The sequence below is a fragment of the Thermobia domestica genome, chromosome 6 (assembly GCF_964235325.1).
Source record: "Thermobia domestica chromosome 6, izTheDome1.hap1.1, whole genome shotgun sequence".
NCBI classification, from domain to species: Eukaryota; Metazoa; Arthropoda; class Insecta; order Zygentoma; family Lepismatidae; genus Thermobia; species Thermobia domestica.
This window is the reverse complement of record NC_137459.1, coordinates 191,624,695-191,651,224: the sequence shown is the minus strand read 5'-3', so window position 1 is coordinate 191,651,224 and position 26,530 is coordinate 191,624,695. Positions and strand designations below refer to the sequence as shown.

At 34.6% G+C, this 26,530-nt stretch overlaps 1 protein-coding gene across 3 annotated transcripts in view; it reads right to left on the bottom strand.

Moving 5' to 3' along the window:
- LOC145688374 (uncharacterized) overlaps positions 1-26,530 on the bottom strand; it is a 726,484-nt gene that overhangs the window by 500,159 nt on the left and 199,795 nt on the right. For all 3 annotated transcript variants that reach the window (XM_081762541.1, XM_081762538.1, XM_081762537.1), the window contains exon 3: positions 23,964-24,152. In XM_081762541.1, the coding sequence (XP_081618667.1) occupies positions 23,964-24,152 (189 nt within the window). The remainder of the gene's footprint in view (positions 1-23,963; positions 24,153-26,530) is intronic.

The window sequence follows — 26,530 nt, the reverse complement described above, 5'->3', positions numbered from 1 at the left end:
ATGATTACATGGACATTTTAGATGATCATGCGCATTCTCTGATGCAACATTATCGGCTAATGATAGACATAGGCCTATGCACGATGACAATGCCCCAATTCACAGTGCTAAATATTTTGAGGAAAGGTTGCGCGAACATCGGGATAAACTACAACATCTTCCCTCGGTCCCTAGATCTCAATAAAATTGAACGCCTGTTGTCAATTCTATAGCTCAGACTCCAGAGCAGATGTACTTATCCATACTCACTGACGTAACTGAATACTGTAATGTATGAAGAATAGTAAAATATTTCTCTGGAAATCATTCATGACTTATGTCTCCATGACACGAAAAATCAGATTAATTCTGCAGATTAACGGTGGTTCCACACCGTATTAAGAAGATAAATTGCAGTTTATTCATCTGTTTCCATTATTTTTATGAACTAATTTGAGATACATCAAAATTTAGGCAAGGTCTTTCGCCATGCTTACGTTGGTGCATTGACAATAAAATTTGGAGAGTTCCTTCGTGGCTATGCGGTCAGCATACGCGTCTTCGGCGCGGGATTTCTGTCAGTAGCTCGTGTGATCTGGATCCAACGTTATTGTAGGTCTCCGTCTCGTATAGCCTTGCTGCTGAACGGAACGCTAAACTCAACTCAACCAATCTACCAATAAAATTTGGGAATGAATTTTCGAAAAAGAAGTCAGCCAGAACTCATATTTCAAGGTATAATTCTTGAATTCGTATCATAGTGGGCAAATCCAGTTCCAATGATTTAACGATATTGATCTCTCACTATACGGGATCAAAAAGTGCAAGTAATAGAAAATAGCATACGTTATTGAGATATATTCGTCGCGAGTAATTATTAATCAAAGTCTAACCACTGGGGAGATAAATAAATAAGTAAATAAATAAAAATAAAAATAATAATAATAAAAATAAAAATAAAAATAAAAATAAAAATAAAAATAAAAATAAAAATAAAAATAAAAATAAAAATAAAAATAAAAATAAAAATAAAGGGAATTTAATCAGATTAAACATACTTGCAAAAATGGGGTCTCGCTTCTATTTTTAAAATCTTACTTGCATTAAAATAGTCTCTTGACTTTTTACAATATAAAATGGGTGAAACAATGATATAAATTTATGGGTGTGCATGAATAATCGCAGGTGTGTATATCTAAAAAAAATGATTTAGAAACAAAGCGGTCTCCTTTTTAATCAAACTGAGCATTCACAACACTGATTCAACTCTTCAAAGTGGCTTCTTCAAAAAGGCGATGAAAGAATCAAGTGAAAGCACGACACAGAAGGAAAAAGGAATCGTGTCCACAACTTGTTATTTACAACTCATCTTCAGCACGATTTTCTTCATGGAAATAATGCAGCTATTATTTCCACCGACTATAATTCAACAGCATTTCACTTGACTATTTCTAAACTTCTACACCACATCTTAAACATGTACTTCCTAGCCATTCCTTGGAACTGTTGGGAGAGTGATCGGAAGATATTTATTTACTACAGTACTTTCCATTAATGTAAATACAAGCACACGACGGAGAAATGCGTACATTAATATTCAGCTGTTATTAGCATTAGTAAGATCTGAGTTTCACTACAGGTACGCTCAGAACTTTTAGAGAAGTCATATCGTATTTTCGAAGAAGTTACTCGACCTGATCAATAAGCACTGAAGAAAAATCAATATCTTCAATACTATATAACAAATCGGGAGTGTTCATCACCCCATGAAACATGGCACATCCTCAGTTTCTTCTGGCATATATACCCCTTCCCCTAGAAATATATTTTAAGGATTTCCAAATGGCTCTGGTCTCCAATCCGTCCCTTTTGCCGGTGTCCTTATTAAACCCCAATCAATCAATCAATCCAATCGCTCTTCTCACTTTTGGTGTAGATTTGATTAAAAGTGCTGTTCATTGTATAAATTGCACATCTTTATACGAGCTTTTAGTCACTGACATGTCTAAATGTCGGCCCTTTTCGATGTTCTAGTGGCTAGCGTGTGAGCCTTTGATGCACGGATTCCTGGATTTGATTCCCATAGGGCAGCAATTAAATACTTGAACACGTTACGATCGTTCGGATTCCTTCTTAAACCGTAGGTTCATGTCTCATGTAGCATCGATACTGAAATCTCAACAATCAAATCAACTGGTCTATTTTTTTTTAATTTTGCATCCTCTTTAAATTAAAATGACGCACTTTGCGTCATCTCTCAGCATCTTCTTTGTGCGTTCCCCTGAAAAAAAAATTGGAGGAAATATACTATTCTAGAGAGGGATATTTGAACCTTCCATTAGATAATGAACTTACGCTAAAATGATTGCTGTTGCTTTCCACTTTTAGAAAACCACCCTAATTCGAATGAAAATAAAACTCATATCACTAACTTATTTCTATAGAAACAGGTCATAAAACACCCCTCTATGCCGCATTAAATCAAAACATCTACACTGTCTGCACATTTAGCTCGAGTATTAATCACGAATCACGCACACGAAGAAAAAAGTACCAATTACTTAACGCACAACCCCACAGTAGCATATGCTCTATAAGTAGATAGTTTATATTTTTCTATGTCTGGATTCTGACAGGAGATTTAAATGCAACCGGAAAGAAGGGGGCCTGCAAAAAAAAAAAAAAAAAAAGAGAGAGAAAGCAATATATACAAGAAATGACTTCCCAAGTAATATGGGGTTAAGACTTACACGACACGCAAAAGCCAGCTGGTGGGGAAAATGCGTAAATTGGGAGTGGCAGCACCTGGGCTTCTCATTTTCCTTTTTTCTGGTTATAAATCCCGAACGTCCTTTGTTTCTTCCCACACAACACTGAAATTACCGGCTCTCCTTCATTTGAGATGGGCGGAGTCGAAAATAATAATAATAATAATAAAATACTCCACAATTTGAATTTTGACTTCAAAATTATGTTTTTGTAACACTATATATTTAATCCGCGCCATTTTTTCTTAGCAATTATCAGTTAATATAAATTTGTAACTTTGATACCTTCCTTGTGTTGATAGCTCTAAAAAAAATGTCAAATGTTGACCCCAATAATGGAAACATGCTCACTCGCCTACTAACATTCTTCTGGTTTTATCATCTTCCTACGCTAGTTGAAGAAATAGTAGATGAAGTATACATTTTTTATTCATTTTTGTTCTTTTATCAAACATGAATCGCCTACTCTTATAATTTACTGAAATTTATATCAACTGCCCGTCCCTAAACCATTGCGTATGTAAGAAGAAGGGAGTTCTTCTACGAGAAGAAAGCCTTCATGCTTTTGTAGTTTGCTCCCCCGATAAGGCGCTAGTGATGCTGTTTTGCAGCATTTTATTTATTTATTTTTTTTTCAATGTTGACTAGTAAATCTAACATCCTGTTTGTTATTGCACAAAATAACCATAAAAACGTAAATACACTTTCCTACCTTTTCCTGTACTGATTTCAAAATGCTAAGAATATATTTTATTAGTTTTAATAATTATTATGTATTGTGATGATTCTGTTAGCAGAGGCATTTATCTCTCTTCTTCCTTGGAGAACTCGCACCGTGCTATATTCGTCCATTTGCATTTGTGTCCGTCTAGCGAAAGATAATGTGAGAACGGTTATAGATAGCGAGAAACGGTCTCTTGGTATGGGTTCAGCGTTTCAAGAATAGGCTTCATCTCCGAATTGGAACCGGAAGTGGTAGAAATTTTCCATTTCCGGATACAATGTTGATAGCCATACCATAAGAACGGTAAGAAATAGGCCTAACCGAAATACGGTTTTATGATATAGATTCGATTCAGCATTTGAAAAACAGACGCTATCTCTGTTCTTACTTATCCCAAGTTCGATTCCCGGTGTGAATATTCAGTGGGAAAGGTGTAAAATCTTTATTCAGTCCAGCCATCCGAAGTGTGGTTATTCCTGAGTTCCCCAAATACACATCGGGCAAATGCTAGGAAAGTTCGAGGCCGATTTCTTCCTCCTCTATTCCTTTCTTCTCCCATTTTCCTGGGTAGGGATCGCCGAGGGACATCGTCCTTCATATATGACTGGTTCAAGAGGACATAAATGTCTAAAGACCAGAAATAAAGTTCCTAATCCTAAAAATCTGCTCTTATTCCTCTAGTGTAAAAGGAAATGAGAAAAATGTTCTAGAATTTCCGAACCGAATATTAATGCTCGGAAAGCAAAAAGGGTTATTGATATTTGGCAACAAGTTTTATAAAAATTTAGCAATACAAAAATAGATTTATCCTTAGTTCTAATCCTTTAATTAACACCAAATGTGGTTGAAATCCATATCAACTTCTGGATTCAATATTATGTACAGGCGACACCTAGAAAAAACAATGTATAGACACCATGAGTTTACTATGCTAAAAATAGGTTCGATTTAGTCTCTATTCCATTTTTTTGTAAACGGAAGTGGCAGAAGTCAGTAATTTCCGGTTTCAATAATTGTCGTCATAGAGCAACAATGGTACGAGATAGTATTAAATATTTTATGGTACAGATTCAGTGCCCTACTAGTAGTTCCATACTTCCAGTTATCCATCTATTGAAACTGGAGCTGATAAATGTAGAAGTCGATCGTAGTTTTGCAACGTTAAAAAGGAATCACTTATTTTATTCATAACTAGCTGTAAGCACTGTCATTACCGGGTCTTAACTTATAATCTGAACAAAAACGTAAGCACCTGTCGTTGCTGGGTCTAAAGTTAGAACCTGTATTAGAAAAAGAGAGGTTTGAACCTTGCGAAAAATAGTATAAAGCTCAAAATTGGCAGATTTGTTCTATTGAATGCCCTGAACAACATGTCAAAAGTCCCCTAATCCCCCGTGATCGCTCCCTGGAATTTCAGGCGGTTAAAATCTGGAGTACTGGAAAAGCAGAAGCTATCACTGGAATGGCTGTTACTTACAAACGGTTAAACCCACAAAGCTCAAATAGGTTTCAAATGAAAGACAAATAATAGGGCTTTAGTTCAAGTTATATATTGTTTTAATTGAACACCATCCAGGGCCGCACGAAGCGATTGAACCCCTCAAAAGTTGAAATGAAACGAAACTCACTTTTTCTTTGCTTGGCTATGGACGTTTTGCTATCGCATATATCGTAAAGCTACCCCAATTTATAAAGTTTCAGCAAACTTTTATTTTTCCATCGGTATCTTTGTAGTGCATGTACGACTAATAGCTACGAAGCTACATGCGTTTAAGTAACGCGCGCTGAACTATTGTCCGCAATTCACGCGACCGTTATGTGAACACCTTTAGGCCAGATATTTTACGTAATAAAATTACAAATAATTGCATGAAGTTGAAAATTGGTACATTTGCCCTATTTGATGTACTAAACAACATATCAAAAGTCCCCTACTCTTCCGTGGTCGCTGTCGTCTGTTCGTTCTACTTATATGTTTACTGCAAAGCAGGTTTTTTTTTTTTTTTTTTTTTTTTTTTTTTTTTTACACTAATTGTGTCTCAATGTAAACAGGATCATGCATTTTCGTATCCTTGTATAAAAAACATTGTTTGTTTTACAAAGCAAATCCTATAAACAGAGTTTCTACAGACACGATCTCTTTTACTTGGAACATATTAAAAAATCAGTAGTGTCCTCAGATTGTGTACAATGACTGTATATATTGCTGATTACTTTCAACGGGAAAGAACATCTTCACTTTGCCCCTCAAGAGGTGCATTAATTGATCGAACAATCTGAGAGAAAAGCTAGTTACAGACAGCCTATTTCTTGGTCCGCAAGATTTCCCCACTTTATTTTAGGGATGGCCTTTTTCGAAAAATCTATTTTTCGATTTTGTTGAAACTTGCAATCGTTAATTTGAACCACTTCTGGTGTGAATAGAGGTCAAGAGAGAAGGTATAACCTATTCTTAGGACGCTTAGTCGATCGTAAAAAAACACATTACGATTTCCCTTAGTTTTTGCTTTATAAAAATCAGTATTGAAACCAATATACTAGTAAATTCAGCCACTTTCGGTTTCGATAGTATTGTGGGCTATGGTGATCTCTCTCTCTCTCTCTCTCTCTCTCTCTCTCTCTATATATATATATATATATATATATATACACTCTTGATACGCTGTATCGATTCGATTGAACAAAAAAAAAAAACGCTTGTGGTTATACATTACAATTTTTGTTCTATATCGATTAATGTTGAAACCGAAAATGGTTAATTTTAACAACTTCCAATTTGAATAGAGGAATAATGGAAAAGATAGACCTACTTTTGGAATCTGAATCGATTACAAAAATTTACATCTCGATGTCTCTTACTGTTTTTGTCTATGCAATTCAGTATTGAAACCGGAAATAATTGTAAATATAAACAATTTCTGGTTTTCGTAGAATGTTGTGGATAGTTATATGTTGTCTTAAGACGCTAAATTGTTTGCAATAAATCGCTTCTCGCTATCTATTACCCTTTTCAATCTATAGCGATAAAAGTTGAAATCAAAAAAGGGAACTTGAACCATTTCCGGCTTGAATCTAGGGTTAATGAAGGAGATGGAATATTTTTGGGGGCTCTGAATCAACTACAAGAAACGGCTTCTCAACATCTGTTACTGTGTTTGCTCTGATTCCTGTCAACAGACGAACGGGCAAAGCCGTTTTATAAGACTTCCGACACTTATGCATAGCTTAAGCTGGAAGTGTAATAATGGTGGACGTTGAATATATTCTCGGGACGCTGAATTGGTTCTGGAAAACCGCGTCTCAATATATAATATATATTACCCTTTGTGTTATGTGCTGATCAACAATGTAACAAAAAGTCAAATGGATTAGATGAATCTATTCGCGTTGTAAAACTGCGCTTCTCGCTATTTCTTACCGCTCTTGCTCTAACGCACGAACGGATAGACATACAGATGAGCATAGCCGTTCTATAAGACTTCCTATACGTATGCATAGCATACTGTAGTGTGGAAGTACTAACAAATGAAATGAATTGAGTTTGTTTTACGAAAATTACCCGTTTTCCGTTTCTATGCAGTTTTCGTTTTTCGTTTTTTGAAATTTTTTTCGTTTTCGAAAAATTCATTTTTTGAAAAAAAATGTGGCCATCCCTACTTTACTCTCCGCAAATTTTGGTTGTGAGCAGGGGCTGCTTTAGAATTTTAATTTTGGGTAGGCGCGCTCCATCGCTTATGCATACAAATACACATTTGATTGATTAATGACAGTAGGAAATTATTTTTATAGTAGTGGCTGATGCTATTTCTAAATAACTATCTACCATTAACATAAATAGTGAAAAAAATATATTTACTCTTTATTGTATTTTTTAGCATTTATATATTTTTCAAAATTTTTGGGTAGACCCGTGCCTACCCGGACTACTCGCTAAAGCCGCCACTGGTTGTGAGGGAATATTAAAATTTATGTTGATAGATCTTTAAATTTGCGTGACCTAAAACAGACTAGTGATGATACTTCCGATTGAAAAACAATTATGGCTTTTAACAAATCTTTATCATAAGTACTCGCTGTATTTACTCAATATTCAGCCTCAAATTAATGCTTAACAGATTTTCCCCTTGTTCTCGATAGCAACTACAAAGGTAGTCAGAAAAGTTCTGTCGGACAATTCTTTGACTCTACGGGAACGGAACGTGGGATGACGCTTACTAATTTATAATTCATTATGTGGATAACACTATACATACATGGACTTCCTTTTGTGTTCAGCAGTTTGGTGGGTAAGTTTTTTATTGTCTCTGTTGCGTTTTTAGGAAGTAGACAGTGAATCATTTAGTTAGATTAACCATATAATCTAGGAGACCTCCCGCTGGTCTGGTGACTAGTATGCACGGCTTGGTGCACATAGTCTCGTATTCTATTCCCGGTGAGGGGCAATGAATGCATTACAGTGGTTTGGATTCCACTTTAAATTTAGTTCCATGTCTGATATAACCTCGGTGCTGAAAAGGGACGCCAAATTTCAACAAATAAACGAAATATCTAGGTAACCATACAACAAATGTGAACAAGATACAAGACTTAAAAATATATTACATATTATTTTTTTTTTTTATTGAAAATGGTTTTAACTTATTTGTGCTGCGTTCAATCATCTTTGTCACGCATAATTTGGATCCACATTAGACTGTCAACCAACGTCTCAAATAGTCTCAATTCTGCATGCAGATAAGGTTAGTAACATAAACAAAATATGATCTGAAAATTGTGGTGCAGCTTACATTCTTCCAGTAATATTTTCGCAAAATTGTATTAAGAAAAGTCCACGACATGGGATAGGTGGAGGGAGTGTTGCATAAAATACCAGAGCACCCATTACAGTAACTTGACATTGAATTTTACTCAGGAAGCAAGCTTGAAAAATTCTACTGACGTCTCACTTAATGGACTTAAGAGTAAGGTCTTAAATTTTAATAAATTACATAAAATTATCAACTAAAAACAAATGGATACCGTACAATCGCACTTTATATACATACTTACAACCCAGAAGTATGCATTTCAGGTTAAGAGAAATAACACATGTGAATGATTATACACTATAATAATTGGTAAAATTCGAATTAGGTTGAAAAGCCAGAAAAACCCGCATAACGATGTTGTTGACCATAAGCTCACATATCTTGAGATCAAACTAGGGCAACTAACAATAGTGGACACGATCGCTTGTTGGTAAAGCGCTCATTTCTGTCTACAGCCTTAATGGTTCAGTCTAGCGACGTTCGATAAATAGGTAGAGTCTGTTGTCGGGCATAACTCTCAGATAATACATCATTATATTTGCTTATTTTAGAATATTTAAGTAGAAGAACATATACTTGCTTCAAGAACTTTGGAATAATATAAATGATATCTTCTTCGAGAAATGATAGCATTTTCTTTCATTTGCTTAAGATATAAATTACTTTAAGCCTAGTTTAAAGCTTTATAGTCAGCTCAAGAACAATCTAGAACTACAATATTATTTCTGCAGTTGCCTAATATTTTTAGCGAGTATAGTTGCGTTGACTATGAAGTCCAAAACTTCGCTATATTTACGTTACTTCAAGATTTATTCAAGCAACAGACTAGAAAAATACTTCCACTTGAAAGTGTTGTAATTTATTGTCAAGTGAGTTTTGTGGTCAACAAACATTGTGTGCGTGGGTTTTAGTTGCTTTCTTTCGTTTCCTCCTACTTTCTTCATTCCACCGTTTCATTTATTCTCATAATCACGGTCTCCTTTAGCCTATCCGGCATAATCATGAGAGGTAAAACCAAAAGATTTAATTTCATCTTTTTTTTCCTCGATTCTTTCGTTTCCTTTGCAAATCAAGATTTGAAACTAACATAAGATTTGTATGTGTCAGTTAGGCAACCGACAAAAGAAGGATGTATAATGGGTTGTATATGTTTCAGGCAATATTAGGCAGCATTGATAAATGGGTTCGTTTATATTCCACGAATACGAATGAGAACCGAGAGCCTAATAAATCATATTATAAGCAAATTGTAGATAAAATTGACAATACTGTCTGGCTATTTTCGTTATGTTCAACCACACTAATACCCATACCTTATGTAAAGTGTCTGACGTTAGGAATGATCATGATTTTTACATCTTGTAATATATATATATATATATATATATATATATATATATATATATATATATATATATATATATATATATATATATATATATTACTATAAAGTATATTAAAACTTGTTCAAAGCGGAACATGGATATGGCAGAAACTTGCCGATTGTGAGCAAATTCCATGGCCCCGGCGAAGAAAATAGGTTATACAGTGTAACTTTTTGCGTAATATGGAATCTATCCAACTCGGAAACTTAAAGTAGTAATTGAAGAATCTACGTGGATAATACGGAAAATGTTCAGCATAATCCACGATAAGGAAATTTATTTTCAGTATACTAATACATTAATTTCATCGCTTTCATCTTGTTCGTCTGCTCTGCGTTGTTTACGGGTAACTTAGTATGCATATTTTGATAGAGTGAAAATAACACAGTGACTCGGTAGGTAGTGAAAAGATGTGAGAATATTTAAAGAGCATTGCTTTTTTACTTTGTTAATGCTGAGTCCTTTTGTGCATAAATCTTGAAACCAAAAGTGAAAATAGTGGTGGGGGAGAATGGAAACGCTTAATTTTTCTTAACACTGTCAATTGATATTTTTACATCTTGGCGAAACAGAGTGTTCCCAGAGATTTTAACAGTGAGCATCATGGCTAAATCGTATGGCTCAGTTTTTTTTTAATGATACAGTTTCGAAGCTAAAGAGAAAGACAAAATCTCTGTATGGGAAACCCGTGGCGCAATTTAGCTGGGGGAAACACTAATTTATGATGCGTTAAAAATTAAAATAATGGATGAATGGCTCCAAGGAACTGATCAAATCAAAAAGGAACCAAAGAAAATCGGTAATGAGGAAATTAGTAAAGTTATTTGGGGATGTTTCACTAATGCAACGTCGAAAGATATGCACGTATCTGGATCAATACTACAAAATGAAGCTCCTAAAATATAATGCAGTAGTCTATAGTTTAATGTAGTATATAGGATAGTGTAGTGCATTGAAATACAGTATGAAATTTAGTGTACAAGAGTAATAAGTAACTACGTGATTGGTAAATGTACTGTTGAATTTTACAATATATATCAGTCTAAGAATGAAATCAATGAGAATCTACATTCCTGAAAAGCAGATATGGTTATAGGTATGTACTTAAAATTAGTTTAGTGTACTTAAAATTAGAATAATACTATTCAAACTTACAATAATCTCTATATGCAAATTTGTATAATACGAAATCTTGTCCTATATTAAAAAATAATTCAGTCCCTCGCGATTCCGCTTTGAACAAGTTTTACTGTATTTTTATTTCAGATAATATTTCATTTCACTCGGTGCACACGCTTCAGTTGAAAAAATTATAACCCTAAAGGAAGTTCCAGCAGTAAAATTAAATATATTTTATATATTTTTAAATGTAATAAAAGTGTTTTCTTCTTATGTCTTTTATCTGTGAAAAATCAATATCATTAAAAAATTTTTAAAACTGATTCTTATTACGTATATAAAGTAACAATATTATCACAATTAAACAAAAAATACGAAGTGAACTTCTCTTCTTGAAGAAGAATAAAACTAAAGACAGAATGGAAACATTCAGTGACTTTCTCAAGATTTCAGACAATAATCATTTTTTAACAATTTTTATTGAAGAAAGGCATTAGTGTCACTGAATATCTACGAATGGTTCTTGTGTGTTTATATAATATTTATACACGAGAGAGGAACGAAAACCTAATAAAACAGCATACAACACTACTTCTGTTGCAAAGAAATTAGCGTTTTTTTTATTTTGACACATATGGTGGTACAGTCCGCAGCAAAAAACCTGCAACATGAGCATGTAAGTTTATTGTTAAACTACACCTAACAGCGCAGGGAACCAATATAACGTCTAAGTGGCACGAATCCCTCCAGGAGAAACCTCGGCGTTCACCCCTGCATACTAATTTTGGAGCAAAAGACTTCGTCGTTTCACAATAAACTTACATGTTCATGTTGCAAGTTTTTTGCTGCGGACTGTACAGTACATCAAGGGTAGTAAAAGCTTCTCGTTTAGAGGGTCACAGATTCAATCCCACATTTTTATTCAATGGACAAACATTGTATCTGCTAGAAATCCTTCTATTTTATCTTACTTTAACGAGGAGGACATAGTGGCTGAGTGGTAGAGCACTAACCTCTGGTGTGAGGGGTTCCTGGATCGATCCCGGCCAAGTAAGTTTCTGGTGGATAACATCGTGTCCGTCTGTTTTCTCGGGGTACACCCATTTCCTCCCACTTTCTCATTCCACCAATTCTTCCATCATCATTCACTTGTTTTAATCATTGTCTCCTTTAGCCTAAAAAGCATAATTGTGGAACGTTAAACTGAAAGATTTTATTTCATTTTCATTTTCTTACTTTACAAATCCATAAATTATTATCACTTTTCTTTAACTTTCAGCGTACATTTGTGGGCCATAAACTAAAATTTTCATTTCATTAACTATATTTAAATAACTAATGGTTTATAATTATATAATATATTTAATAATTTAAATGGGTATTTTACTTCAACATGCTATGGATTTACAACAAATACCAAAGAGGTTTACAAGCTTCAATCAACTCTTCATACCACAATTATTATTCTCTCAAAACACTGTATTTCATATACTTCAGAAACTTCTCTGTAGATGGCAGCACCTCACGGCTAACACAAATACAATCCGCCTTATTTGTTACGCTTCCTTTAGTTGAAAATAATTATAGTTGCTTTTCTTTTCTTTCTATTTCAACAATTCATTTCATGGAATGTCACTAACAAGATTGGAAACAACTTCGGGACTTGTAATCTTTGTGCCCTGTCAACAGCTTTATGGAACTTCTTGGCGTCCCCACTAAACTGAATTTGTAAACTTTTTTTTTTTCATGTGTTCGTATACGTGTGCGTATGCATGTTAAAGAGTCGTCTCAAAATTTTGCTGAAATTCATGCAGATATCCAACTTTCGTTCACAAAGTCTTTGGTACCATGTTTACAACACAAAGGCTGATCAACACAAATTTATGACAAGAGATATTATAGGGCCTGTTGAAAATGTAAATGGAATTTGCCATTTCGAAATTTCAATATGTATATCTCGGAAAACTGAAGACACTTTTGTGTATATAGTGATTTTCTCTTTACTGCAAGTTATGAAAAAGATGTAATTAAACAACATTTTTTACTTCATATATTTTATTCACATGCCCATGTCTACGAATTACAAATTTAGAAAACTGTGATTGTGCTTCTGCATATAAGGGAGGAAGAGCTGTCAACATATCCGTGTTGATTTTTGAATTTGGATTTGAGTTTAGCGATTCTTTCAGCAGCGAGGCTATATGAGACGTGGACATACAGCTTAACGTGGGATCAGAACCACATGAGCTCCCGCTGGGAATTGAACCCTGGTATCCTGCGTGAAAGGTGCGTACGCTATCCACATACCTACAAGGGAACTCATATTGGTGTTAAGATGGAATGGGGAAGTGAATCAGTAGTAGTTGATCTTATTGAATTATGCTCAAATCATCCAGTATTATGGGGCGCCAGTTTGAGCAATTATGAAAACAGAAAAAAATGTTTACAATGAAAGTAATGTGTTGCTTGGACGAGTGAGTAATTTTCACTGATTTTTGTCCACTTGTGTATAGTTGGTTGAAATAAATAATTTAAATGCACACCTTTGTATATCGTGTATTTTATTGCTAGTTTTCTTACCTTTTATATTTATATCTTATGATACGAACCATGTAGCTTGTCACCAAGTTACGAAGATCATATAATACGATGTTGTAGATTAATAATAACTTACATTTTATGCTGAAGTATGATGTCCCCCTTCTCCAGTCCTCCAACTTGTATGACTGAATTTGAATCTATGCTGCATCGTAAGCATCAATGTTCATCTTAGTGAATCCGAAAATTATGGATTCAACACTGATATTGCTCATTTTCGATCATTTTAATGCATGTCTCCCCTTCTCACCCTAAGTTTCGGGTCTGAAAATGGATTTAAACAGCATCAGAAGTGTCACTGTTCATCACGGCGACCGCAAGAACTATAGATTCAACACTAATATCACTCATTTTTGACCCCCATATTGCGGTCCATGGTATCGGAAGTGTCACCGTTCATCTCAGCGACCCCAAAAAATGTGGATTCAGCACTAATATTGGTCATTTTCGATTATTTTTAAATATTTCTTCCTCCCCCTCCCCCAAGTTGCGGGTTTGAATTTGGATTTAAACGGGATCGAAAGTATCAGTGTTCATCTAAGGGACCAAAACAACTAGAAATTCGACATTGATAGTGGCTACTTTCGATCATTTTTATTTTTCTCTTTCTCCCCCTCCCCCTCCCCCAAGCTATATGATTTTGGTTTTAAACCGGATCGGAAATGTGTTGATCTGAATGATCCCGAAAACTATGGATTAGACACTAATATTGGCCATTTTTGATCATTATTATATACAGCTCCCCCTCCCCCTCCTCCGTGCTGCGGCACACGGCACCAGAAGTGTCACTCTTAATCTCAGCTACTCCTAAAACTATGGATTCGACACTAATATTAGTCATTTTCGATCATTATAAAAATGTTATCCACCTCCCCTACGTTGTATCCTCCCCTTCCCAACTATCAGGGCTAAACTTGGATTGAAACAGCATCAGAAGTTTCACTGTTTCTCTCATCGACCCCGAATACTATGGATTCAACACTAATATCGGTCATTTTTGATCATTTTTAAATTTCTCTCCTCTCCCCCTCCCCTATGTTGCCCTCCCCAACTATCAGGGCTGAACTTGTATTGAAACAGCATTAGAAGTGTCACTGTTTCTCTCATCGACCCCGGAAACTTTGGATTCAACACTAATATCGGTCATTTTTGATTATTTTAAATTTCTATCCCCCTCCCCCTCCCCTACGTTCCATCGTCAAACTGAATAGCCTAAAGTAATCCCTGCCTCTAGACTCATGTATGTTGAAAATTTGATTGAGATCGGTTGTGTGGTTCAAGAGTGATGAAGTCACAAAGCCAGTCATTTTTATTTTATTTTTTACATATATCTCCTGCCTCTCTCTCCCCTACGTTGGCTCGTCAAAGTGAAACGATAAAAAGCACCCAAGGCCCGACCCTCATATATGTTGAAAATTTGATCAAGATTGGTTGGGTGGTTCAAAAGTTATTAGGTTTTATTTGTTCTTATTTATACGTCACCCTCCCCTCCCCCACCCCTAGGATCTACCGTGAAAGTAAAATTACAAGAATGTTTCCAGATCCGAACGAACAATCTTGAAAATTTGATTGAGATCGGTCGGACAGTTTAAGAGTTACTAAGTTACGAAAATAGTCACTTTCAGTCTTACATAAATTAATTTTTATTCATCTCCACTCCTTCTCCTCTCCTACGTTGCTCCATCAAATTTCAATCATAAAAACGATATCAGGCCTGAACCTCATCTATGTTGAAAACTTGATCAAAATCGGTCAAGTGGTTCAGGAGTTATTAAGTTTTATTTATTTTTTAAACCCCCTCCCCCAATCCTTAAGTTCTACCATCAAAGTGAAAAGCCTAAAACCAGCCCAGCCTTGAACCTCATCCATGTTACAAATTTGATCGAGATCGGTCGGGCACTTCAGGAGATTTAGAGTCACAAACATAGTGATTTTCAATTTTATATATATAGATTACACATTTTATACATAAACATTCTAACTACGGTGGTTGGAAAATGTCAAGTGGTAAGTACACGCATCCTTGCCCAGTTGTATTGCAGTCCAGTTTCAATTATTCTAAAGCAGATATCAAACAAATAAAACCGCCTCAGTCATGAGCGATCAGTTGTTTAGACCCTCACATACATTTTTCGAAATTTGAAAGTTGATTCTCTGACAATATTCTTGTTACAATACTCACAAACAGATGACCTATTTTTGCCACTACATTTTGTTCTAACTTAAAGAGACTGTAGCTAAACACACAACAATTTAAATATTTTTTTACAAAATATTTCAGCAAAGAATTCCCACTTTTCAATGAACTCTAGAAATTAACAATAACTATATCCATGTAATAATATACTCTTCACGTGCTGATGAGTTGCTAGAATATACGGTATTTAGACTTTTCTCATTGTCAAGAAATGTATCTACTGTACAAAACATTAACGTTATTGACTTGAGATTTATTTAGGCTATTACAAATTTTCTTTCTTTTGACTTTCCCTTTGTCTGCAGCGGAGAATGACTGTGAAAGTAGATCTACCCGTAGAAGTGGACACGCGTGATAAATATTTGCCATTTAAATTTAAATAATGTTCTACTTTTTTGTATATGCAATACGCTCTAAAATTTGAAGTAAATTAATTGGGTTGTGTAGAATCCTCTTAGTCCCGTGAAGCTTCCTTCTCCCTCCCCCAAGAAAAATATAAATTGTCACTGATGGTTTTCTACAAGTCATGGACACTTTATTTATTTATTTATATCGGCAAAATCATTCAAACCGATTGAAATTTAATCTTGAAACTTAAAAGTTAATTCTTTATATTAGATAATCACGCTTCACTAAAGACTAGAAATGATTTTCTCCGTAAAAAGTTTGCATCAATCTGATTTTGATAATTGACGAAAAACCTCTTGCGCTAAAGTGCCTAACATTGATCTAAATACTTACTTTTAAAAAGTATAATTTATTTCTTCGTCTGATTCAGTATAGTTTTAGAAATTGAGAGAGGAACAAGTGACTTATACTCTGGTAGACAACATCACATCGTTGTATTCCATACACTTTCCCATGGCGCTAATTCATCCAAAACTAACTTACATATGGGATCCGTATCTTTTAGCCTGTTGAACAAATGTATGGAATATTAAACTGAATATTCGATTTCACATAATCAGGGACTATATGAATGTTTATACGAGAAACTGGAAAGATGCTACTCATCAAATAATCCTAATAATTGCTGTTTTTGCCTTTCATTAAGTAGTCCCGAAGTAGATTCCCAGTGAGGACTTATATTTGTTTTAGATTGCATTCTTAATTGTATGTTAATATCTCAATACCCTTGGTACTGAAAAGTGAAGGTGAGCTCAAATAATTTCTTTCTGAACACTTTCTTACGCCACAATTTCACACTAGAATCACTTTTGGTTTCCTAATTATTTGTAGCCAAACCATAACAATGATCAGGAGCTAAAAATGCTAAGCAATAAACATAAAAAGGCAAATAATTTAATGGTTTTATCAATCGGGTTCCTGATCTCTTACTTAATAATTCAAGCGTACACGACAAAGCCAGAAAATTCCACAGCTTTGATGAATGGTAACCTTTAGCTTCATAAACATCGCTGTATGTAAGCGTGAAGGTCATGAGTCGGCCTCAGCCAGTTAGATAGGGCGGATTTCTGGGCCTGTAGAGCTTCCAATAACCCCATACAGGTTTCAAGTAACGGTTCACAGGTGTACATTACTTAGCCAGTTACTATTCGGAGGTCAAACCATTTTTTTTTCCTTTTTAGCTCAAGCATTACATTCTCCAGATCTCACATTTACTCCATCGAGTGATAGAACAACAGAGTAATTAGAGAGTAAGTTTCGAAACTTGAAATGCATATTTACTCTATCAGTTCTTTTTGTCAATTCACATTTTAAAAAATATTAATAATCTATGAATATTACCGGAGTGTTTTTAATGCAATTTGAATAATAAACCAAAATATATATAGTACACATCTTGAGAACCACATCTTGTAGTCATTCAGATAAGCATATTGCTTGTTGAAAGAACCAACAAACAAGATATATAGGGGCGGGCGTTATTATTTTTCATATTCAACTAAATTACTTAGAAATATAGCAAAAATGATTGAAAAAGTGCTATAACGAATAGGATCTTGGTAATAACAAGTTGTTATAATCCAAATTAAGCTGCAGCGTTAGAGTAAAGAAAATGTGGATTTAAAATAAAAGTATCAATGTTTGTTTGAGTGCACAACGTTTTATTCCTGTAATATCAGAACTTACGAATGAAAGTGCGCCAATAATTTATCATCAAACAATATCAGTGAAATATGCTGACAGAAATGTAAACACCAAACAAGGAACAGGAAAAAACAAACACAAAGAGTGGTTAAGTTGTAAGTTGAAGAGTTACTTTGCAAAGTCTACTTGAGAGCAAGAAGAATGACATTAATATAAGAAAACTTTAAATTCATTATTATTTGTGGTAGAACAGTTTACGTTAAATGGATTTGTTTAATTTAACATCCAATATCAGTTTAAAGACTGTGTATGACACATGGGCTTACAGTTTAACATAAGACCTCAATCACATGAGCTCCACAAAGAATCGAACTCAAATCTTCTATGTTAACAACAAGTCTGTCAGAAATTCCACAAAAGTATAATGCAATGAAGAAATCAGCTTTGTAGATTATTGTATTATATTTACGAAACAAATTAAATAGTGCATCATAATGCTTGATAATGCCTAACGTCGTTTTCATTAATTTCAATAGTGAAGAGAATAGCGATCTTACTTATGAATATTAAAAGTACTATCAGCGGTGTATTTTCTATTTATAAATAGTAACACCCCTTTAACTCTCTTTGATGTTTTTTTCTAAACCATCTTGTCCGGAAGTATGCACACCACGCTATTTTTTCATAAGCTCAGTAATTAGCGAAAAGTTTATCCTAGGGGCCAGATCAACATATAGTTTGTGGTTTCTAAAAACAAAACAAACAAAATAATATTCACTTGTATTTGCATAATACCAAATGGATCTGGGGGCATCCAAAATTTATGAAAGTGAATGTTATTTTATTATTTTTTATTTATTTATTTATTTATTTTTGTTCTTAAACGCTACAAATCATAAGTTAGTCTGTGATAAACTTTTCGGTAATTGCTGTGGTTAGGAGAAATATCATTCACTATTGACACCATCAGTAATTATTACATGTTTCAGTGTGCACACGTCTGGATAAGATGATTAAAAATACACAGAGTATGAATATTTCATTCATTTCCAAGAAATTTGAAAATTCACCCCAGTGTTTTGAGAAGGGAGATTACAGCTATTACAACTTTCCTCATAATCGATGGACATAAAGTTACAAAATTGGGTATAAGGGTTTTAATCAATAAATACGCTATCTCATTTAGTTGTATGAATTTTGGAAAGTTTACTCCGAAGGGGTGGGGAAATGTACGAGGTGGCTTCAGTATGGTTGACAGACGTTTAGTATGATTGACTGGATTAAGGGTAATTTTGGGGTGTGTGGTTTCAGAAATCAAATGAATTCGAATTCTCATCAATAACTTTCAGGGAACAGAAGCACGGCAATTGTTCATGTTTAAACATTTTGCACCAATCTTGTCTGTTACCCGGCACAGAACTGGAGCTTCAGTTAGTTTGTTTTTAATATCATGTGATCCTAAACCACATTTCAGAAACTTACCTGAACAGTATAGTTTCTACAACCCTAAAATTTAGGATTCATTTTTAGCAAAAGTGTGAGGTTTTACAGATGATTATTGAAACTAAATAATTAAGAAGGAATTAGCGAGATGAAACGAGAGAACTTCAAAAAATCATAAAACACAATGTCCTCCACAAATTTACACGGCCTAGGATCAAGCATCCTTCGTACCAGAAGCGAGAGCTACAATAGTGCAATGACGAATGTTCACAACGTAGTGTAATAATGCTCGTTTCCATATTTGAAAGAAAGCCCCGTTACTCTTTCAATATTTTCTGCGAAAAAGAAAATATCACTTACATTTTTAGTCAGAAATACTACATGCGGGAATACTGTCCGTTTCGATTGTAACTGTAAAATGAATTCTAAAAAAAATGATGAAAATTTGTTTTCAGATACAAGAAAGTGATTTAGCTAGGCCAGAACTTCGAAGAAAAGAAGAAGAAAGCCAATGTATAGCGGGCTCTGTATAGCGGGAAGGGAATTCCGCTGAGAAAGTGATGACTTTGGTTGTTGTTATTGTGATGGCACATGGATAGGAAAGGATTTTTTTCAGACATTATTATATTTTAATTGAGTTACACAGACCTAAGCTAATGCAATGTAAACTCTAGGACTAAATGGAATGGCTTACGTAACTAAAAAGACGTTGAAGCTTCCTCTTCTGCTGCCTGAGGCGATGTCCTGCTGTGTCTCTGGTTCGGTAACCGATGCTAATCTATTCCTTTACACTTGGTTTATGGTAAGTTTATTTGCCTACCAAATTGAATTTAGGCAACCAGTAAAACACATATCAATATTCATAACTTCTAGGTATATGATATGATAGGTAAGCAACCAAAACGACACTTGGGATATGTGGGTTGCATAACTTACACTTACGGTAACAGTTTCGATAGCAATTTGAAAACCAATCAAGGTAGCCAACCCCAAATTGAACATAGGACTCACAGAAACTGGATTCAAATGCATAATCCACTACAGGGTAACAAAAGCGCTACTTGAACAAGAAAGCCACAGGGAGTCAAAAAAGCGTAAATTTCCGTGTTTTTTCCATAAAACTTTATCCCAGAAAAGCCGACTTTTGCATCTCTAGTCTCAAATGTCGTAAGTACCTTAGCAATAACTTTGAAACAAGTTTCATACTCCCAAATTTTAACCTTAAATGTCTAAGTATACTTAGAACGTAAAATATGTGTCTTAAGGTCCACGATATCATAATACAACATTGGCCATACAGTTGCCAGCAAAACACATCTTCTTGGTTAAAAAAACCGGAATAAATTGGCCAATTTGAGAATTTAATGTATTTCTTTTAAAGAAATGTTCTGTTAAAATTGCAAACATTTTATGAATACAGTTTTCTTGTTTAATTCGTCATTTTACATATATATATATATATATATATATATATATATATATATATATATATATATATATATATATATATATATATATATATATATATATATTCGTAACTATTCGTATTTCAGTCAGACATTTTGATAATATTTGATATTTACACACCATAAACAGTCGGTCGAAACTATATTTAGAAATAGAAGTTAGGAAAATATGTTTTATTGTGACATTACGCAAATGTTATGAAAAACGATTGGAAGCTTTCGAAATGTCTGTGTGGAGAAGAATGGAGATAATTAATGGGTCGAGCGGAAAACGAATCAGAGGGTGTTAAAAATTGTGGGGGGAGAAAACAACAGTTTTAGATATTGTTGGGAAGAGGAAGATAAACTGGTTCTAAGAATGATTAAAATTAGGAATTAGATTTCTGGGCTTTCGGCATGAATTAGATGTTAGCCCGTCACACATACGACGGATGACGTCCCTCGGCGATCACACTGCCTGAAAAATTGTAGAGGAAAAAGGAATGAGGAAGGAAGGAAGCGGTATGGGACCATTAGGTACCATCCCAACGTATGCCTGGTGTGAATGAGGAAAATCCAGGAAAAAACTCACTCACGATGGCTTGCCGAAAAAGCTGTTACATCTTTACGACCGAGTGCCCTTACCGGGAATCGAACCCGGGGTCGTTTTCACGAAAGGCAAGAGCGTTAGCGACTGCGTTATGCCGTGCCACTTGGCTAAGAAGCAACTGCTAGAGGTAAGTTCTAGAGGGTATGGTGGCAAGAAAGAGAAGGAGTGGGCGAAGGAGGCTACAATTGATGGATATCAAAACAGAAAAATCATACGTGAAGACGAAGAGGTTACAAAACTGTAGAGCATGGAAGCTTCTCAGTTGCCGCAAGTGACCTGCCAATAATGGCAAAATACCTATGATGATTATTATTATTATTATGATAATGATGATGATTATTATTATGTATATCCATTGTATGCTGCGTTCAGCGTAAGAGGAAATCAAGTTCACTTTTTGGAAATTCATTTTGGACATGTTTCATCTTTAAGATCTATACTTGAAGCTCCTTTCAGAGGTTAAAACACTTGTGTTCAGACGTTGTAAATAGCTCCTATAATGTAAGAATCGATGTTAAGTAAACTTTACATCCCTTTTTCTTACAAGTTTGGTAATTGGTAGGGCAACCCAAAAGCATAACAGCAATTTACCTGTACACATGTGGTTGGTACCTTGAACAGGGTTATGGTTTTCTAAGGGTCCAGAAGAAACTAATTTCAAAGGCATAATAAAGCATAATTTTAGAAAGTAAAGCATAAAACATAATTTAAAATATATAGCACAATTCTTGCAAAATTCTGTTTAACTGCAAGTTTAACATACTGTATTAATATTTTTTAAAAAATAATATTTAGAATGCAAAATCATTGAGAACATAATACAACAATGAAAAGCTTATTTTTATTTCTGTAAACTTTTCGGTGTAATTCTTTGACGTGGAGAAAAGAAAAAGAAAAAGAAGAAGAAAACTTTCCGCCAACAGTGAATAGTACACAAGAACTCCACACTACATTGGTATGTGTACCTTTTGAACTTGAGCATTTTCTGTACTTTTTGGTGGTATCTATTATTTTACCTATGCACCTCCAAGGCGCACACAAGTGGTGAAAAAATTGACTCGAGTAAAGCATATCTCTTTACAGTACATTAAACAGAAAGTTCATTAAATATGAAAGAAACTGGTTGCATAAAATATTAATAAATAGATCAAGATATTTAGAATATTTAATGTACAATAAATATTATACATTTATACACTATTAATGTAAAACAATGATTGAAATTAACAATAAAGCATAATTTGGAAAAAATAAAGCATAATTAAACAAAAAAAATAAACCATAATGTGGCTTGCTCTAGTAATTAGATTTATTCCCTTGTGCTCTGAACGCCCCATATCGTAAAGCATCCACTGAATGCCCAAACTTAAGGATATCCAAACTTTATCGTACGTCAATTGGAGACAAAATTCATAGATATCTTATGGAGGTTCAGAAAATATCAATATCTAATGAGTGAAATAGTGGTAGATAACTGGATGACTATTAGATGTACTAAAATGGGATATTGACAGGGGCGTACACACGAGGGTCCACTGGGTCTGGATCTTCCCAAAATTTAGTAATGCGACTAATATTTGTAGACTTTATAACTATACTTGTTTAACACAGAAATGTTTGATGTAGGCTAAAGATTTGATTTTACGCCTCGTCTGCACTCCGTTTTTCTTATAATGTAGTTCTATCATAAAAAAAAAAAAAATAGTTCTACCACTTTCAACGAACTTAAATAGATCGTTGCTGAATTCACTATGTCTGTGTGTCTCTGAGTCTGTCTTCGGTCTGTCTTTGATTTTTTTTCAATTTTGAACACTGCATTCGATAGAGCATCAAAAACTATCAGAGAAAGTAATTAAATTTTTCGCGTCACTCTTGCCGTTCCCGAGATATTGGCCAAAAATGGCCGATTTCCCGAGATTTAAAACGCCATATCTCGGTAACCGCAAGTCATAGAGAGATCATATTGATGTTGATCAATACCTAAAAGGATGGCAAATAGTTTGGTATCAAATAGTAACCGGTGGCCACTGTCCAACTGGTCATTGGTTTGGCCAGTGGCCAGTTGGCCAGTTTCCACCAATTAATATCGGCCCCAAAATGTTTAACATTCTATTAGAAATTGATTAACACCAATATCATCTCTCTATGACTTACCGTTCCCGTGATATTGGCAAAAAAGGCCAATTTTTAGATATTTAACAAGCCATAACTCGGGAACCATAAGCTGTAGAGAAATGATACTGATATTGGTAAATACCTAGGAGGATGGTAAATATTTTGGTATCGTAGTAACCGGTGGTCACTGTCGAACTGGCCACCGTTCCAGAGATATTGGCCAAAAAAAATCAAATTTCTAGATATTTAAGCAGTCATATCTCGAGAACTCTAAGGCATAGAAAGATGCTATTTTGTTAATTTTTACTAGAAAGAGAAGAAGGTGCGGATAAAAAGATTTACTTTCACATCTATGAACAATGACAGTTAACCTTCCCTCTCCATCTCCATTCTTTTTAAGTTCGTTCTGGCAATGCTATTGGAGCATTCTCAACTGATTTTTTTTCTAACAATATAGATGGCAGTAATTAACAATTACTTATCAACTTTTCGGGTGCAGAGTAAGACAGGTTCAATACTACATAGACGTATTGGACCCCCCAGAAATGTTTTAGATACCTTTCACGAAATATTTTTGGGGCGCCATTGAATGTTCGCGAATATTTTAATTGGCTTACAACTGTCGGTTCTAGACATCGTAATGTTCAACACTGAATTTCGAAATCATTAGTGATTTATTCTTTTAGCACATTATAGTTTGTGCTTCTCTAGCCTACTTACCTGAGTGAAACATCTCATGTTACGTGAACACAAGCGAGCCAGTCGGACTTGACTTTTACATAACGCCGCACTGAGGCGCTGGTGTTGTACGTCGTTGGATGATAGCGCTAACTGGTGGTGGAGTGAGTCAAATGTCTGTTGCTCGATTGCCATGGCCTCTTGAAGTGTTTGGACCAGGTCTATCAATCCCTACAAGTAGAAATAGCAATTTTATTTTATTAGTAAACTAGTGGTATCATGCTCATCGTACAAAAGATCCAAATGCTTTATTTGGTTTTCAACATTATATTGAGTTGCAGAAGTTGGTTTTAAACATCTTATCCAGGAGTGTAGCGTCCATGGAAATTGTAAAATTGTTGCTTTACCGAAGTAAGCAGAATAATACATTTTTTTTTAAATGATGTATTAAATAAAATAAACTGTAATAATATTTTAAGAGAATTCATTAAATGTTTAGAATAATTCATTAAAAATAACAGCTTCTCCTAAGCAGGAAACCACACTACCCCACTCACCTTATTACTGAATAAAATATCAATCTGCAATTAAGCCTTGATCAAGATTCACACTATTTTCATGCAAATCAGATGTTTATATATAATCTTAAATTTGAAAATGGATAGAGCTTCTGTCCTAAGAGATATCAATCCCAGGGAATCGACCATATTCGTAAGTTTGAAAGAAAACACACGCCAGGTATTATGGAAACTAAGTAGTTCTTTAAAAAGTTGCCGGTAAACATTTTTTCCACATTAGTGAATTAAGTCCCTCACTTACGACTAATTTCAATCCACAAAATAAAAGAAGTCTTAAAACTGAAACAAAGCACACGCTATGTTTCATAAAAAAATGGATAGAGTCTGCGAAATTCATCGAAATGCTTTATTTATTTATTTTTAAATACCTGAAATGCTCGTTTTTTGCACGGCAAGAATAGGTTTATGGGAAATATTTGAATCCACTTCCCCTTACAATATTTATTTCAATGAAAGTTTAGTAAAAAAAAATACAGAAGATTCTCTACTTTTGAAATAACTGAATCTTTTTTTTTAGTAAAACAACACGTCAGAAAAAGCAAGTTTTGAGGAAAATGAGAAAAACTACACTACACACTATAGTTTCTCCAAAAACGTCAATTTATTTATAATGTAGCAAATGTACGCAACGATTTGACAGGTGTAGATATCTCACAAAATGTGTATCAACACGTAGCAAAAACAATATTGTTGTTGATTTCGTGTCTGACAAAGCTTGACGTGTGTAGTTCTACAAAAAAAAAAAAAAAAAAAAAATCCCCACAGAATACACCTTTAATCAATTGATATGATTAAAATGCCCGCTCTGCAGTGGACACTAACTATCTTGCAAAATTCATTTGAAACGGGTCAGACATTTTCCCGACTCCGAAAACTATTAATTTGACGACACAAATTTCAGTTATTTTTGACATTTTATTTTTCACTTTTCCTCTCTGCCGATGCGGATGAACTTGAACTTATTAAATGCACTGAGAGCGTCACTATTAATTTCAGCGACTCCGAAAACTATGGATTGTACAATAATATCAGTCATTTCACATTACTTTTACATGTCACTCTTTCCAACTTCCACCCATTAGAGTCTCTACAAGGAGCTTTTATGAACGCAGCATTGGATTTCCGAGATCCATAGGCCATAGAGTTAGTTAACCTTTCAGTAAACTCCCTTACTTTGGATCAGTGAGGAATCGAAAACAAGCACAAAGTTATTTATCATGTAAAATCGTAAAATTGAAATCTGCTCTCAATACGTTGAATAGTGTAACCCCCACGTCTTTGCACATACGAACGGGAAAGGAAGTTCATGAATGCATGAATAGCTGAAAATCAAATGTGCACATTCGTTGAAATTACTGAGATTCGTTTTCATGATATAAGTCTTTCCTCATTCCCATCGTTGAACGGAAGAGTAAAAAAAGGTAGTTTGTTAAACGAAATGTAAAATCTCCAGCATGAAACCCTCGTAGGCTAAAGGAGACAAATTATTTATGTGCACGTATTGAAAGAGTTGAAAAAATGAAGATAATGAACGGGGGAAAGGGAGGTTTAGAACCATGAGAATTCCATGATGTTGCCCCCAATAAACTCAATGATTGGGACTAAAAGGAGAACCTTCAGCACTATAGATAAGCGCTCTTCATGGTTTACCTATAGACCTGGGGCCTCATTACGAATGGTCCATTTCAAAATTAGCGGATTGCAACACAACGCAAATAATTCAACAAGCAACTACAGCTGTTATGACCAAAACGTAAATTTTACAATGCATTGACACAAACCGCTGCAGACTGAGGAGATCCTTAGTGTACCCACCATCAGCACATTGCATGGGATTTTAAACAAGGGATCTTTAGAGCTAGATATGAGCCAACGTACTACCCGATAAAATAAACTAAGTATGCATTAATTGCAAATTTCGAGCTAAGCGATCGGATTTCATTGATTATTCATATATTTCTCTGTTTTCGTGAACGAGCACGACATGCAAATAATACAGTTTGGTGTCTCAGCGAAATGGCTTTGAAAAAT